Source organism: Asterias amurensis, chromosome 2 (genome assembly GCF_032118995.1).
Source record: "Asterias amurensis chromosome 2, ASM3211899v1".
Lineage (NCBI taxonomy): Eukaryota > Metazoa > Echinodermata > Asteroidea > Forcipulatida > Asteriidae > Asterias > Asterias amurensis.
The window spans coordinates 28,347,956-28,366,443 of NC_092649.1; the positions used below are offsets into that span (position 1 = coordinate 28,347,956).

The 18,488-nt window shown below is 38.3% G+C and overlaps 2 protein-coding genes across 2 annotated transcripts; one reads left to right on the forward strand and one right to left on the reverse strand.

Moving 5' to 3' along the window:
* Positions 1 to 520: 520 nt before the first annotated feature.
* LOC139954573 (inactive selenide, water dikinase-like protein) lies at positions 521 to 11,499 on the forward strand. Its single transcript, XM_071954438.1, has 7 exons — positions 521 to 923; positions 2,373 to 2,476; positions 3,019 to 3,168; positions 3,780 to 3,892; positions 4,838 to 5,028; positions 5,861 to 6,073; positions 8,322 to 11,499. The coding sequence occupies exons 1-7, from the start codon at positions 647 to 649 to the stop codon at positions 8,486 to 8,488; spliced, it is 1,215 nt and encodes a 404-aa protein (XP_071810539.1). The 5' UTR covers positions 521 to 646; the 3' UTR covers positions 8,489 to 11,499.
* A 3,189-nt stretch (positions 11,500 to 14,688) lies between these two features.
* On the reverse strand, positions 14,689 to 18,401 carry LOC139933883 (transmembrane protein 115-like). The gene is made up of 4 exons (XM_071928120.1): positions 17,763 to 18,401; positions 16,875 to 17,012; positions 16,420 to 16,543; positions 14,689 to 15,330 (listed from the first exon to the last, which is right to left on the reverse strand). The coding sequence occupies exons 1-4, from the start codon at positions 18,379 to 18,381 to the stop codon at positions 15,111 to 15,113; spliced, it is 1,101 nt and encodes a 366-aa protein (XP_071784221.1). The 5' UTR covers positions 18,382 to 18,401; the 3' UTR covers positions 14,689 to 15,110.
* Between the last annotated feature and the right edge of the window lie 87 nt (positions 18,402 to 18,488).

Sequence of the window (18,488 nt, forward strand, 5' to 3'; positions counted from 1 at the left end):
GGCCTTGTTAATGCATGGCACCGCCCCTTTAACTTGTTTCATTCATCTTGTTTTCTACCAATAGTGCTATCAATCATTTGCGACAGATTGTGTGGGCTCACTCAATAAACATCCGTGACAATGTTGGGTAAAAATGTCTTCAATAATGTAACCCCGCCCCCTTTTATTATACTATTTTCCATGAGGGGGTTCTGCATCATTTACCTCACACCCAGGGTAAAGCTCTTCAGCTGCCAGTAATTAGTACGTCGACTCCCTAAAACAGTAACAATTTATTCATTTAAATGTTTCTCAAACTTTTAGACAAATTAAAACGTAATGTTTTGCATCAAATATTATCAAAACGTTTTTTAAATTAATATATCATATTGATTTGGACTAATGTGAATGTAACTTGCCCGCAAAGTGTATTAAAATTAGTCAAAATAAGCCATTAATTTATTTCCTTAAGTGAAAGAGCCTTTAGGATGATGCATTGTGGGGGAGGTTAGCAGACGGTTCACACTTCGTGCACGATATGTCGTGCTCGAGCTCCACACACACAACACAACTCAGAAAGCACCTCACAATTTAGACTAATTGTTCAATTAAAAAACGAGAATAAAGTGTACAGAGTAAGTAAAAAGGTAAGATAAAACTGTCCGCGATGGCTACTCCATTGCAACAGCCTTTTGATCCCGAAGCTCACGGGTTGGACAAAGATTTCCGTCTGACCAAATTCACCGAGTTGAAAGGGTGAGGTTGTAAAGTTCCTCAGAAGGATTTGCTCAAACTTCTGGAGGAACTACATGTGAATGAAACCGTGAACCCCGGAGACGGGACCGGTGGTGCTGATGGGACACAAGTTGAAGACTTTTTAATGCAACAACAACAACAACAACAACAACAACAACAACAATCGTCTGCAACACAACCCCAGTTTGGTAAGTTAATTTCTGCCTAATCTGCTTTGATTTGAGTTTGATTTGACTGATTTAATTAAGCACACACACACAAATCTTTAAATTAACTGTTTCAAATTAATAAATAACAAGTAAGCGGTCGCACTAAATATCGACAACTCACAACCCCTCACGACAACTCACGACAACAATTTTTAAATGCACTTTAACAGAACATTTGAACATAAGTCGACCGTTAAATATGTGCACAAGAGTCATATGCATCTAAATCATCTTCAAACTGTTGAAAAAATTGTATTTTTAACTGTACAAAATGTGTTTTTTACCCTTAATTTAGTAATGAAGGGAAATTTTCGCCATGTTGTCGTTCGACGTACTTGGACGATGCAGGGGGCAGGGGAAATTTCTGAGGGCTGAGTTGTATTTTTTTCTTTTTGGTTTTAGCTGCTGTTTTTTCTTTCTTGTTAGTAACTAAAGGCCCGGTCCCACTGCAGCGATAACGAGAACGATAACGATAATGACCCCAAGAGAACGCATTCTATTGGTTGAATGAGCGTGTGCATATTCTGCGTGGAGCAATTCAACCAATAGAACGCATTCTCTTTGCGTCGTGATTGTTATCGTTCTCGTTATCGCTGCAGTGGGACCAGGCCTTAAGCCACCACTCTGGAATTCGAAGTTAAAAGGGGAGGTTTAAATATAATATTTTTAAAACTCCATGAGAGGCACATAAAATGGTAAATAATCATCTTGCATATTGCATCACCCCTGCGGTTTAATGGAATCGTCCAAGTACGTCGAAAGACAACTTGGCGGATATTTCCGTTTGTTACTATATTCGGGGTAAAAAACACTTTTTTTCACAGTAAAAAATACATTTTTTTCAACAGTTTGAAGGTGATTTGGGTGCATACGACTCTTGTGCATATATTTAACGGTCGACTTATGTTCAAATGTTCTGTTAAAGTGCATTTAAAAATTGTTGTCATGAGTTGTCGTGAGGGGTCGTGAGTTGTCGGTATTTAGTGCGACCCCAAGTAAGGGATGTAATTTAATAGTTTTTATAGATTTGTTGTTTATTTACAACTGTAACCTTATGCCAATTTTGACCACCAAACTGTGTTTGCACCGTATTGATTTGCACATGTAACTATGTAATTTGTGCAATTTATTTCACACAGGGCTCTCCACAACACAAGGTTTATTTGTTGTCCGGTGCAAACCAATCGTGCAGAATTGGCATTGATCCATGAATGTCAATTCTGCATGATTGTCAAATTGACTGGCCAGTCAATTTTTTTTTACATCAAACCTTGCCTGATTTAAGGAAATGTATTTCTTGATCTGTTGAGACCTTATATAGCCTTTAGGATTAAAACTATATTTTGTTTTTTTTTGTCCTTGTGTATTTGTGATTTAGTGACAGTATTAACAGATCCATATTAACTAATGTACATTATCTTTATTCAGGTATCGGAAATGACTGTTGTGTCACACCTCTTCGTCATGGCGGATACTGCCTTGTTGAAACCACAGACTTTTTCTATCCACTCGTTGATGACCCATATGTTATGGTATGATTATAATTTTCCATGGAGATGGGCCTTTCATCTTTTTTATTTCCACTTCAATGTCATCTTGGACCAAAGTAAACGATAGTTGGTCGAACTCTTGTCAAGCTTTTATAACATGATTTTTGGGGTTGAACAAAGAATTGACTAGAGTGAGTGGGATTCGAACCAACGACCTCCGGATTAACGTGCCGGCGCTCGTTAATATGTATGAACTCATTCAAGCCTTGCCATTTTCATGGCTTCTTGTTTGCACTTAAACTTAAGTGCGCATGCACTAAATGTAGGTGCATCACAAATCAACCACTTATTAGTTGGTCCTTAATCAAACTTGCTCATAGTCTGAAAGCTCTTACTTAGGCTCACTATCTTCAGTAGTACTAGTATTCCTAGGCTGATAGAGAAAATACAGATGCATAAATTAGATTTTTAAATTGTTTATTTTTCTGTCTTTTTGTTTCCTTCTTGGCTTTGCTTTATGGTTGCTTTGTGGTCACTGCTACTTGATAATAACATGTTATTTTTGTGTAATGTTTAAATTCCAGGGCCAGATAGCCTGTGCCAATGTGTTGAGTGACTTGTACGCCATGGGTGTTGTGGACTGTGACAATATGCTGATGCTGTTGGGAATACCGCAAAAGTTCACCGACAAAGAAAGGGATGCAGTCGTGCCTCTGATGATCCGCGGATTCCGGGTAAGATGGGACGGAAAGAGAACATGTTTGTAGAATGTGATTGAGCAGATAAGACCAGACTCAAGCTCTGGTGTTTCAGCTAAACAGAGTGTGGGTTCGAGCTAGGCCAAATTTCATAAGCAAATTTTTGTGCTTACTGTAGCAGAAAAATGTGCGTTAAACATATTTCACCATGATTTCTAGGCGTGATTGCACGATCACCATGGATTTGCATTATGATGTTTTAAAATTACTTGTGTGCTTACTGTGGGTTAGCCAGCATTTACCCTTGCTTACACTAAACAGCTTTATGAAATAGAAATTCTTCTAAGGGGCGCTCCGTAAGCACAAAATGGCTACTTACATGAAATTGGGCCCTGGTCGTGACACTTTTGTTAACCTGTTGACCGTTAAATGCTGTGTTCTGTGGACGTTTTTAGGTACTCACAGAACTGGCTCAAATCTCTTCTTTGCTCTCAAATAATTTTAGACTCAAGGCTGACAATCCTTTGGAACTATTTTAGTTGGTACTGGTTTAATTGAATAATTAAGTAAACTTTCTGTTTAAAATTAAGTAATTTTTATGATGAAACAAAGACTTACAAGCTATTTATTGTACCTTTGAATTTCAGGATAATGCTTTACTGGGTAAAACGAAGGTCAGAGGAGGTCAAACGGTCATCAATCCCTGGTGTACAATTGGAGGAGTTGCCTCAAGTGTGTGCTTAGCCAGCGACATCACGTGGTAAGTTCTACTCAGTTGAAACACCTGGGCCTGTTGCGCTGCTTTAAACACAGCAAAATTATGCTTACCAGAAGAGGGTTTCCAGCCATGTGTGTCAGGTACACATCTGTTGGTGGTATACGTACTGCTCATTTTTGCTTAGCAGAAAATATTTAAGGCAGTATTTTAAATACAAGTGTTTGTATACCAAGTATCAGGATATCTGAGAACTGAGTCCACCAGCCGAGTACCAACGACTTGGATCTCAAAATTTGAGTTACAAGTGCTTTGTTAAGTATTACTGCAAAATGAGGTGTTGGCACATTTATTGTTGTTTTTGACAATAATGTGCTAATTATAATTATTGTGAAGGATTTGTGATCTGCAATTTACTGATTTGATTTGTTATTTTAATATGCTACTATTATGATTATTTAACCTCAGGCAACTAACTACTTGTTGTATGTTTTTATTTTGTGTACACTGGTAAAACCAAACTGTATATTTTAATCTTATACAAGGCCTGACTGGGTTTGTGTGTGGATTTTATTCTTAAATCTTTGTGTAATGTGTGTTGTGCAATATTTGTAACTTTTGTAACTTCCTGTATTTGGTGGTGCTGTTTAAACTTGTGCGAGCAATGTATTTTCTTCTTTTTGGAGTGTAAACTAAGTTTATATAAACTGTTTTAGTCCCAATGTAAGGTTTGCATTACTTCCATCTACATGTACCAGACAATCAATTTGAAATTGTATATCAGTCTGAGTCATGACTTATAGTGATGAATCAAGTTATTACTTCCTCCTCTCCCGTCAACAAACAAACTAGGAGTAATTGTCAAAAGCAAATAAAGGGAAAACTAAAAACGGGAATGTAAAGACACTAAGAGTTTAAAACAGAGAAAATCTAGTGAACTATCTACATCTACTTACAAATCGTTGATAAATTTTTTGCATCTCTTGTCAGCCCGGACAATGCTGTGGTCGGTGATGTCTTAGTCCTCACCAAGCCCCTTGGAACTCAAGTGGCAGTCAATGCCTACCAGTGGCTGTCAAGCCCTGAGCAATGGAAGAGAATCAGCGCGGTGGTTACAAAGGAAGATGTAGAGAGAGGTTACCAAGAGGCCAAATATTACATGTCCAAACTCAACAGAGTGGGTAAGAACAATTCATTTTTTTTTTACATTCTGTGTAACTGTGAGCCGAAGTGCGCCCTCAGTGTTCAATTTGTAAATTCATAGTGAAAGGTTAACTTTGGGTTCATCACCTATAGAATCATTCTTTTTTTCTATTATAACTTCATGCATAAATAGAGCACCGTATCTTTGGTCGGTAATTCTATGTATTTTGTAGGGACAAAAATCACTTTATCTAGAGGTAAGTTCATTGATCTATCTGTGAATTTTGTTTTATTTTTAAAGCTCATTGTTCCCAAGTTATTGTGATTTGTAGGGCTCTATTTGGATCGTATAATTTGTAAACATAGTATATTGCCAGTCAGTCTTGTGTGTGCATGTAGTCACACAGCCTCGTGTATGCTGATCTTTTGTGACCTTTGACTGTGCATTATTATTGTTACTATTTGTATATTGTGTGGTATGGGTTTCAAATATTAAAACCTGTAGGAGAGATTATTTTATAATTTAGACATCATTGGCTTTTGACTTTATTTTGGCTAATGCTCGACCTTTTTAATTAGAGGACCGGCTTCCCTCCAGTGTCTCTACATTTATAACTAAGAGAGGTTTTTCATTCTGTGTACAATTCTGTGTAATATCTTTGTATAATTACATCCTGTGTAATATATTTGTACATGTACACGTATTGTCTCGTATAATTTTTTCTATTTTTATATTAATGAATTTATAATTGCTGGCCACCTTTGAAAATCATTGTTTAAATGAAAGAAGTCCCCATAATCATCAATAAATATATAAATATAATTGAGCTGCTTCACCCAATAATGATAGACCCTTTCTCGTTTGTCCAGCTGCTAGCTTAATGTCTCAGTATGGAGCTCATGGTGCTACCGACGTGACGGGTTTCGGTATTCTCGGCCATGCCGAGAACCTAGCCAAGATCCAACAGAACGAGGTGAACTTTGCCATCCACAACCTGCCAATTATCGCCAAGATGCAATACATCTCCAAGGGATGCAGTGGAATGTTTAAACTCCTCCAGGGTTACTCTGCTGAAACCTCAGGTGAGTTGGCAATTTCAAGGGTTTCATAGACCACAAAAAGAGAAACTCTAAGCCAGGCCTCAAAATAACCCATGGTACATTTTGCTTTTGCTGTGGTTCTCCTGCAAGGTTCCATTACAAACTTACAATTTCCCCATAGAAGTGCCCCTTTAAGAGCAAAGTTCGAGGGCTGTGAGCAGTCAGTCGGTTTGGTGTAGTGGTATCTTTCCCGCCTTCCACCTCTGACCCTGGTTCGAATCCAGCTGGGAGCACTATGTGGGTTTTTAGTCTCTACCTGGGCCCAATTTTGTGGCTCTACTTACTGCTGAATTCTGTGTTTGCGATTACCATTCTTTGCTTACAGGGAAAGCGCCAAATTTCAGCGCTAGCTGTGTAAGAAAAGGATGCCTCGTATTAAACAGGGACTGCGCAGGTGCACTAGCACAAGTTCCCTGCTGAACTGTTAAACATGCTCAAATTCCCTGCTTCCATAAGTGCAGATTCTTTGCCTGATTGCATAGATTTTCCCTGGAGTAACTCGCAAGGGTTTAAAAAAATTCCTTCCTTGTTTTCTCACCATTGGGTTCGTTGGCTAGTATTGATTAAATTTGCTTTTTTGAAAATCTTTTGCTTGACAACCAGAACTTTGAAATGAAAGAATTCAACTGAAATTCCAGAATGTTTTCTGGCAGGCAAGATCGTACTGTGTTTATAATTGAAGTTTTATGGTTTGTACTTTTAAAATGAAGTAGCTGAACAAACTACAAGATGTTTCTCATTTCATATGAAAGGGTGATAACAATTGTATACTGTATTGCCAAATATAAGATTTTATGTTTCCTTCTGTTTGATATGTTTAGATTTTGTACCCGTGGCTCTTTTGTAATCATGAATGCGATGGCATGAGTCAAACATTGTTTGATGACTGTATTGCTAATTTTGTTATGAACAACATTACCATTTTCAATTAGAAAAACGTTCATTTAAAGCCATTGGACCCTTCCGGTACAGAAAAACCAAAAAGTTCACAGATTTACAAATAACTTACAGGGTTTACAGAAGGTAGTGGTGAAATACTTCTCTTGAAATATTATTTCATGAAATGCTTTACTTTTTGAGAAAACAGTAAAACAATATCAATTCTCGTTAACGAGAATTACGGATTTAGTTTAAACACATGTCATGACACGGCGAAACGCGCGGATACAAGGGTGGTTTTCCCGTTATTTTCTCCCGACTCCGATGACCGATTAAGCCCAAATTTTCACAGGTTTGTTATTTGATATAGAAGTTTTGATACACGAAGTGTGGGCCTTGGACAATACTGTTTACCGAAAGGGTCCAATGGCTTTAACCCTGCCCACAATGTATATTCGTTAACATATTCCACTAAAACCATTCAACTGTAGGGTTGTGTATGGTGGAACAGCTGTGCACATAATTATATTGCAGACTCATTGTTTGTCATTTTAAACCATTTTTGATATGATATTGAATGGTCAGACCGTAGGCTCGGTTGACTGTGTACTATCTAGATTCATTCACCATGTGATGTCTTGTTGCAGACTTACATTGTTGTCTATCATTTACAACCATTTTTTGTTGTCGATAAAATTGAATAGTCAGATACATCCTACATCTAGTAGGAGAGTTGACCGTGTATTATGTATTATTCATATTATGTTTCATATTGCAGGCTGGCATTGTTTATCCATCATTCACAACCGTTTTGTGGATGTTATTGAATGGACAGAGACTAGGAATGTTTACTTCTTACATTATTGATATGTTTACAATATATTATATTGGAGGTAGGCATAGTGTATCTTTCAATTAAAACCACACTTAAAAACTATATTTAACGGTAAGACAGTAGGAGGGTTGAATTGTGCATTTAATGTCATTTAAGTGTTTTTTTTTAGACCAACAACCTGGAGGGTTGGAAACATTTTTACTGTAAAACTCTTGAGTTTACTGAAATAGGTAGTCAAAGTGTGAAATCCAAAGCTAATCAAAAAGAAATACATGTAGGCCTAATTATTTAATAGATGTTAAAATAAATTGGATTTGAATTGTCTCTAGCTACCGGGCAAATCTTGGTGGTCTAGTGGTAAGACATCTGCTCTGGAATGGCAAAGGTTGTGGATCCAAATCCCACCCGAGTAATATGCCTGTGGATAAAATACAGAGTAAACAGTGCTTTACACTGTGTATGGGTAAAACCAAATAATATTTGCCTAATTATGTTGTTGTTTATTTGTGTCGATAGGTGGGCTTCTGATAGCATTCCCCAGAGAGCAGGCAGCGAGTTACTGTCGTGAGATGGAGAAACAAGGCAACACGGCATGGATCATAGGCATCGTGGAGAATGGTAACCGTACGGCACGCGTCATCGAGAAGCCACGCGTCATTGAGGTGACTACTCATATACCATAGTCTGCCCTCGCCTCACACTCAATAAGGTCCCACTCTATTTATAAAATCAACCACCGTTATTGGTGTAACTCACAGGATCTGTAACTCATCATGTGATTCTAATAAAACCAAACTGTTCACTGATGTTGTAACGAATGGTATACTTGCTGCTGTTTAAAATTTAATGGAATATAAATGAAAAAGAGAAGACTCCTAGGGGACTGGAATCCCAAATTTCTTCAGTGCTGAAGTCCTTCAAACTTCAACCGCCTTGGTTGTAAGCTGAATAGCAAGCTTAAAGATGTACCACGGGAAAATTGCCATAGTCAGTATTTACTGCAGACCTTAAATGTATTCATTGGATAATGTGTGTGGACATCGTGATCCAGTCGTTAGACTGCAGGACTTGCATTCACAAGGTTGTGGATTTGAATCCTATCAAGCAAATCACTGAGTTCACCGAGACTAGCATGAGTACTGTCGTCTAGTTACTGAATCACAACTTCTTAGTTTGGCAACAATTCATATCAAAGACGTTAAACCAATATTTGTATGAGAGAGATTGGCTGTTGCAAGTTGGTGTTTATATCCCTTTGTGGGAATTTGCCGAGTTCCCTTGACCGGAAGATCATTAAGACACAAGACAGTACGTACAAAATTCATAGTTCTTGTGCTTTGTGAAGGTTTATAACATCGAGTGACTTCCATCATCGTCATTTAGCGGTCGCAACCGAGATTCCGTTCACAACATCGTGCCAGAGAGGTGTTTATCCCTCATCATGTTTGGAAGCTCCCAAGTTTCAGACTCTGTATCTCTACTGATCATGTTGATGTAGTTGAGTGGTCTAGGTCCTCTATTAGGGCACGGAGTGTCCAATATAACACGTCAGGTATGACCTGGTCGAAGTTCTGTTGTTATCATCAAACATTATTACGATGGAGTATGCATTGTTTAATAAGCAGACGAACAGTTGTTCAAATAAAAAACAATTCTTCACTGTTCCCTGGAACGCGCAGGTGTTTCGTACACAGTGCTGGAAATTGACCAACAGTGGGGAACAATCAAGGTAATGTACGCCGGTAACAAAACCCATGTTACCCTCCGCGCTGTGCAGCCATTGAACATGCGTCTTTGTGTTACATCAAGTGATTCGTCCTTGAACAATAAAACTTCACAATTGTTACCGAGCTATAACAATCTTGTATGGACAGTTGATGTGGCCATCACAACACCTACATCTACCAAGCCTAATGATCGGAGAGGCAACAAAGCCAATTGCTTCATGCCCCTGGTCATTGCCTCGCAGCCCTTTGAGTTGTTTTCGTACAAGTTCACAATCCCCTTATTGTGGAGCCCTTTGAGAAAAGCTGTCTTTCTTCTTAACAAAAACAACAAACTATCGGACCTGCGCACAAGTATGAAGGAAATTCAACGACACATGCAAATGTATTTTGCAAATGTCCCAGTTAGAACACCCCATTATTCCAATAAGTGAGTTTGAATGACAAAGTCACAAGTTAATTATGCTACAGTCAGTTAGGACATTCAATCTTATTCAGTATTTGACCACCTTGTTTTCAGCCGTGCTATGCAATGTTATAATGTTGTCATATTGTATGCAAGAGCAAAAATCAGTTTCTTTCTGATTAGACTTAAAGAAAAGACTTTTGAAGAGAAGTCTTGGTTGTGCTATTCTCGGTGTCAGGTTCCCCATACTGTGCAGTATGCACAATCAAGGTAGGGTCATAGGGTGGTTTTTGTCAAATGGTGGTATATGGGCAAATTTATCATGAAAATACAATAAAAGCCACGTGAACACAGTTTCTGCTTGCTGAGAAAACGGCAAAGAAACTGTCACTGTATTTTCACAAGACCTTCGCATCCATCCACTTAGCAAGGTGACAACGGGTACCAACCACATCTCTGGTTGTAGCATTTGTGTATGGGCACCGACCCAAGTAAGTTTTATGTTCATTAGATTTTGCCAATTAGAGTATTTACCAATCTATGACCCTACACCTTAAAGGTGATTAGCACCCAATTCAGAAAGGTACATGTATAGTATGCTCTTCTTTGCATACTCAACTTTCTCCCAATCACGACATGCAAGCAAATTGTTAAATCATTCTTAGGGTTTAATTTTTATCAAAGCAATGGTTTGTACCATTAATAATTAAAGGAATGACAATGTGTATAAATAAGATGTAAACAAATTTAAAGAGTAAAGTAAAAACTATTTTATTGAAACTTTTAAGAAGTAAAAAAAAAAAGGCATCAGATTTGGACACCCCCCTCCCTTCTTTGCAAAACTGAACCCCTCCTTTAGAAAAAAAAATGAAAACATTTCAGTTCAGAACTGGATCTTGCCTCAAAAACTTTCTGGTGCCTTGCCATCATCAAATGGTATTCACCAACATTAAAAAAGGTATAATGCTACTTTCAAATTATTTCAAATTCTTTTGCTTTGAACACCAACTTTTTAAGCAAATTATCTCTTTGCCCCAACCAACCCCACCAATGAACGATGTTCTTCTAATTTTTGTTAAAATTAATCTGCATTTTAAAATCGTCTGCTTGTTCTTTGTAAGTTCTGGTGGACAAAACAGCTTTAAAAAAAATTAATACAAATAAATAAATTAAATTGCTGATTTTATGTTTGAGGCAGCCTGGTTATTATTTCTCCCAATCCAACTGATTTCTTATGCATTTTTCCCCCAGAAGAATTGAGCAGCTTCTGGGTGAAGTAGCCCTCCAACGAACCCAGTTGGGTGTTGATTGGAACCCAGTGTATCCTTGCTTCTCTGGGTGTTCTCCATGAAACCTATTCAGGAACCCGGAGCCCATTGCTCCGGTCTGAGTGGGTGGATAGACTTGTACAAGTCGAACACTCTTAGATTAGGATACCGAGGTTCCAATTGGGATTAATATAAACAGCATGACTGCCTTAATTTATTGCTAATTTTTGTATTGTATGGCTACAATTAATTATGTCTAAAAAAAAGCTGCATAATAAATCACAAATAAATACAAATCTGTTTGTAGGTTTTGATTGTCATTTTGTTACTTCAACCCACATAATAATAATTTATTTTTATATAGCACTTTCTCTACAGGCATTTGAAAGCTGAGAAAGATTAAAGGGATGTTAGTTACCCGATGACCAGGGGCCGATTTCACAAAACTTTACGCAACTGCGTAAGTCCACTTGCGCAACGTTTATGGCGTAAGTTGCGCCATAAACATTGCGCAAGTGGACTTACGCAGTTGCGTAAAGTTTTGTGAAATCGGCTGCAGGGCACTAATGTAAAGCGCATTGAGACGGTTTTTGTGAATAGCGCTATATATAGATGAGAGTTTACTTTACTTTGGTTTACTTTGGTGTTGATGCTTGAAGCTACAGCTTATGGGCCCCTCTTTACTGCATTGGGTTCACGTTGATAAGTTGATAATTTGTTTTTTAAATTTACTATTTGATACAATCCTATATAGTAGTTGCAGCCATTGGACCCTTTCGGTAAACAGTGTTGCCCAAGGCCCACACTTTGTGTACCACAACTTCTATATCAAATAACAAACCTGTGAAAATTTAGGCTCAATCGGTCATCGGAGTCCGGAGAAAACAAGGGAAAAACCCACCCTTGTTTTCGCGCGTTTCGCCGTGTCATGACATGTGTTTAAAGTAAATCCGTAATTCTCGTTAACGAGAATTTATATTGTTTTGCTGTTTTCTCAAAAAGTAAAGCATTTCATGGAATAATATTTCAAGAGAAGTTTTTCACCATTGCCTTCTGTAAACCCTGTAAGATATTTGTAAATCTGTGAATTTTTTTTTTTTTCTGAACCGAAAGGGTCCAATGGCTTTAACTGGCATGTAACAATTTCATTTCAAAAGTTGGTAGCGTTTTTGAGACATGTCGAGAATCACGAGCAGTTATTTTCAAAGCTACACACTGTTATAGTCCACTTTCTGAATAACAAAAACACTTTCACATACACTTGACTTGCTGTTTTTCTCTTTATTTCATTGGTAAACAATGATATTAATTGGGATCGGAAGTAATTAACAACATGGAATTTATAAAACATACACAAAGTAAAACTTTAAGAGGCTCAACAAAATGGACATTTGAAATTGATTTAAAGAGCTCCTTTGGTTTCGGATAAGTGTTCCATAAAGGTCTATATTTATTATTACTTGTAGGTTCCAGTATGAACTTCATAATCAGTAAGCTTTTGAACTAAAATTCAACATAAATGTTTTTATAATCCTTACCAATTCTGTTTAATGGCGTCACATGTTTTTATCTAAAATAAGGTTTTTATTAATAATACACTAAATGGATGAGATCCTGAATAATTATTTCAAATATTCAACAAAAACACGTAATTAAGCAATTTAATAGACTGCAAGTCTCGCTCGTATGTCACCCAAGTCCAAAGTCTTTCTCACTGAGTAAAACAAAAACAAAAGTGAGCCCCAAAACAATTGAAACAAGAGTATCTGGTCATGTTGGTGACTTTTAATTTAATAATTAACCCTATACACAATAAATGATCCCTGTTGACATAATTTTTACGAAAAACCAAGCTTAAAAACTAGCAAAAACGCTTTTTCTTTTTCCATTTCTTCACCGACTTTCAGCCAGTGATATATAATTCCTACAGATAATCACTATTACATTGTAGAAGCTCTATAGAAGTGGCTATTTTGATCTCCCATACTCGGGCCTGAAACGTCACGGAGGCAACGATGGCGATTGCCTCCATGCCCCTTAGTCATTGCCTTGGTGCCCTTGAAATGCTCCAGTAGAAATGTAAACATTCCTTAATAAGGTGCCCTTGACCAAAGGGGAAAATGCCTTGGTGCCCTTGCCCTTTCAAAAACAAAGCATACAGGCCTGCATACTCAACGGGTTAAGAAGCTTGGCTGTTCTGAAGTGATATATACAATTCCTGCATATTCCATCACTCAGAAGTAGCCTTTTTGATCTCCCATACCAAATACTTTGATAAAATGACTACTTACAATGCGTTATTGAGCCAACTACAATCAATCTATAACGATTTGTCTATACACTTTATTTACTTCTTAATTCTTTAGCATAAAAATACCTTACACCATAGCTGTACAAAGGCATGCAACTGAAGCTTTGTCAACAGAAAAAAAGAAAGGCTATATTTCCAGGCAAAGGACTTTGTACAATGTTTTTTTCAGCATAATTTTTAACAGCATAAAAACCATATAACCAAGAAACTCAGCTGGGCTCATTTTCATGGCTCTGCTTACCACTGAAATCATTGCTTACGGTCACCATTCTTTGCCTAACCTGTGCAAGACCCAAATTGTTTGTGCTAGCTGTGTAAGCGAATAATGCCTAGTAACGAGAAATATGCACTTGCACAAGCAAAAATTCTCTGCTAACCAGTGAAGTACGCTTACATAAGCAGAGCCATGAAATTGGGTCCCGATCAGATGTAAAGTTGCATGCCTGTTTACAATGTACACAATACAAAAATGTCCGAGACAAGAAGTTTAGGTTTAACTATTGGAGGGGGGGGGGGGCTTGTTTCTGACGATATGGAGTATTTTTTTGTGTTACTTAAATTTGCACAACGCAACAGCAGTACTTTGATCTCGCTTGTGAACCCTTCAAGTGCTTCTGCCATCTTCAAAACTACACTGTATAGACGCCATACTAACTTTTTTCTTCTTCCAGCCTTACTTTTGTTAAAATAATTTGAATGTGAGAACAGCAGAAAGTCCTCATCATTTTATTCACAACATGAACTGGGAAGTACTGCGGGTATACTGTTAGTATCCAAAAATAAAACCGTGCAAAATAATGTTCAAAGAGTTTTTATTGTGGGGCCCCCAAAAAAACAACCAAATCATCACCCAAAACACGAGGGGACATAACAACAAACAGTAAAGCCTAAAACTCTACATGTGTTTCTCATAACCCTCTGTAACTGGAATAGAAATTTACAGCACACCGAACATTTCGCTTCAACTTAACGTTGGGTGTTTTTTTAAACCGAGTTTGGAAATCTACTCTTAACCCTCCTAGTCTTGGCACAGGTTTGGCAAGCTTTACATACCAAGTGTGGACCCGCAACCAAAGACGTCCACACCATGTAGAGACTTGAAACACTATATGGACTTACATACGTCCACACAGTGTTTTCACCAATGTTTAAGAATCTTATTATTTACACAAGAACAAATGAATGTCCACAGAGCGTTTGTAATACAGAGCTGTATGTGTTTGGTGGCACAAGTGTGCACACAACTACCTATGTAAATAATGTGTACAGTGGAGATGCATCTTACCACATGGTACCATACTGCAAGCCTGTACAGCTTATATATCCCTCAAAACCACAGTGAATGTTATAGAATGGTCAGACAGTAGCAGGGTTGACTGTGTATTACACAGATGCGAATACCACATGATACCATATTGCAGACTCGCTTAGTTTATCTATCCCTCAAAACCTGAGTGAATTTTTTTTTAAAGTTCAGACAGTAGGAGGGTTAACAATGCTAACACCAGACGTTTAACACTGAGTATACACCAAGTTTCAACAGCCCTTCTTATTGTGATAATGATCTTACTTGAGAATCTGCACACTAATTTGATTTTAAGGCAGTGGCATCTCCCCACTGCCGTTTATAGTCAGCAGTGTGCTCTCGCTGTTGCTGACCCCTCTGGCATCTTTCTCCGAATCCTTGTCTTCTTCTCCGGGGAGTAAGTGAGACGTTGAGTCGTCTGGTGTCGATGCTTGTTCGTCCATACTCGGCCAGGCTGTCTGTTCCTCAACGGCACTCAGGCGTTCGTTCAGTGCCTTTAGAGCAATTTGTCTGTGGAGTTGAAGAAAATTAAAACGATTGAAAGCCCAATGGTAGAGAGCCCAACGACGCATTTCTCAAAGTCAACTGCTGTTTAAATTCCAACATGATAATATTATAAGCCAGTCTTTCAGGATGGCCAAAACAGGCTTTTGAATTTGCTTGGCAATTCATTAGCAATGCTGTAGAAGTTTTAAGCTAGATTTATTTGGGTTGGTAAGCAGTTTGCAACGGCTATTTCTTTTTATCATTACAGATAGTTGTAGAGAAGTTGACCACAATGGAAGTCAAGTACCGGTAGTAAATTATACATCACTTTTGAGTTGAGGAAAGACAAACTGACTACAGTGGGATTTGAACCTATGACCTCTGGGCTTACTTGCCAGGTGCTCTACCAACTGAGCTAACTACTTATTCCTTTTCCTCTTCCCACCTTTGCTTTTTTCCTTTGTGTTTCCAACCCCTTGTGGTCAAACCAGCACCTTCCCTATACCCACAGCCCACCCACCCCATGTCTTCTTCACTGTGTTTCAGCATGCTTTCTGCCTCTCCCTCTTTTATTTCAACTTGACTACTTCTGTTACACCAGTATACCTGTTTATGTTTGTTGTGTTGTCATTTAGCCTTCGAGAAATACTCTGCTAGGGTCAAAACATCAGGCCATTATTGATTTTTTTTGCATTTGCTAATACAGTTCTTTATCTTCAAGTACGCGCTAATCCTCCAATCAGATTGGCAGAATGGAGTGCTTATAAAAACCTATATTGCACGGCTAATATCACTACCATGCGTCTTGTGTGTTCTATGTCACGCCCCAAGTTTGCTTGAAGATAAATACGTTATCACACGCGCGCTCGTGGAAATACAGAAAATATAGCGCGTCTGCGTCCCATATCCACGAGTTGGATATGGGACGCAGAAGCGCTATATTTTTCCGTATTCCACTCGCGCATGTGTGATAACTTATAATATTAGTTACAAAATACATATCCCCGGTTTCTACCAACTCATGTGGTGCTTTAAACCAACAAGCCCACTTTACAGAGAAAGTACGGAGACACTTTCCTCCGAATTGATTATTGTATAAGTATTTCTACCAACCTTCGTCTTTCTGCATCTGCTGGATCACTGCCTGGCAAGTTGATGTTGATGGGAGACGGAGCTCCAACGTCGTACTTACGGATCTGCTTCTTGCAGACTTTGATCCGTACAAGAACACTATAAACTGTTGAAAACAAGATCATTTTTGATTTATCAAATCAGTATGTTTTAAAATACCTTTGTGTCTTTCACCCAAAGTCATAAAAGTATGCTTGGATCACACCAGATTACAAACAGACAATTTAGCTGATTGATTAGCTTGGTTGCCATGGTATTTTGGAACCAGATGCCCAGGGACCAATTTCATAGAGCTGCTTCTCGCTTGAGCGGAAAATACTGCTTAAAAAATCCCTGATTGCAATTTAATGAGCAAGACACCAGTCACAAATTGTACATGTGACATAGTAGTTTGGTTGGTAACCTTAATCTGGTAAGCATAATTTTGACCTACATACCTGTGTTGGACACAACATTGACTGGTGGCTGTACGGCCTCGGGAAAGAAAGTTGCAAAGCGGAATGTATCAGACATGTCTCCTTTGCCGCTGCTTTGCCTCTGGAAAAACCTTAGGTAGACCCAGCTCACCAACAATCCTGAGAATAACAAATATTGTTAATATACAAAATTGATACTGATTGTGAATTTTCCTCTTACTGGTAAGCTTGTTTAAAACATTTAGCTGCAACATCCCACAGGCATTCACCTTAAAACAGAGAGTGCCACAGATCCCCACCCCTTTCTAAGCAGAATATAAAATAACATTGTGCGTGTCTTAGTATAGTGCAGCAATAGGGCCTATACTTTTCAGAGCAAATCCCTCTGCCCCCTGCTACATATGCACCACCCCTACAAACCAAACAGCCTATAATACTCAGGAAATCCGCTAGATTGCTAGTTGCAATAATCAGTCCCCCAACCCCCATCCCCTCCTGCTCCAATGTCTTTAAGCCAACTAGGTTCATGACCAAGAACTAAGATTACCACAGCTACTTCATTGAGCGCTATGTTAGATTTTTCAGCAGTTTTTGTTTCCAATTAATAATTGTGTTCCCTCCTTTGATCTCAACTGTAGAAATATCAACAAAACACCTAAAGTTGTCAAACTCAAAGTGTAGTGTTTATAAAAATCTGTTTTTGGATGACACCTTGTCTTTTTGGAATTGGATGTTTGTTCGACTAACTTAGTAACTGAGCATTTAGCATTTTTACAGATTCATTGATTACACAGTATTGTCTATATATATTATAATGATACATTTCACAAAATAATATCATCGGGCGGAATCTCAGATGAGAGATCCTATCTTCCATTCCAATCCAAAGGAAATGAAGAATCGTTTTACCTGACGCACTCATACAAAGAGACGTCCCAGGGATTAGTCCAACGATCCTAAGCAGAATCGAGATCATCAAAATCAAGAGCGGCAGATCCTTCATTTTGATCTTGATGATCCCCCTCCCAACGAGGTCCTCATCTCCCATGGTCTGTTTCAACACAACGGCCACTCCAGAAACATAACCACCCAAGCCATGCATGTGCGAGGCAAACAAGAGTTCCGTGTTAAACACTGTCAAATACATGAATAGATACACGAAGGACGACAACAGGGCTGCTCCAGTATTCACCACACAAAAGAATATGAGCATTTCAAGAGCTCCAAAAAGTGGTTCGATCAATTTACCAGCAATCAGTATGAAAAGTATGTCAATCAACACAAACCAAATGTGAACCTCCACAAAAGAGTGTGTGAAAAGCGTCCATATCTGGAAACTTGGTGGAAAGATCAGAGCCGGGGTGACAGCAAGCGCCTCCAGAAATTTATTTGTGCCCACGAGGAAAGAGATGATGTACAGAAGACAAACTAGAACAGAAATGGCTTTGATTACAACGCTACTTTTCGTGAAAATTGATGGTAATTGTTGAAGGCCGCTCATCGGCGGTCCAGTGGTGGAAGTCGCCATGTTGGAGATTTTTATGTTGGCCCACCACCGTTAAAGTGTTATAGCGCCCTCTATAGTATGAAAACTTTTTTACTTCCGCTTTCTGCTTGGTAATTTTATGCAAATTA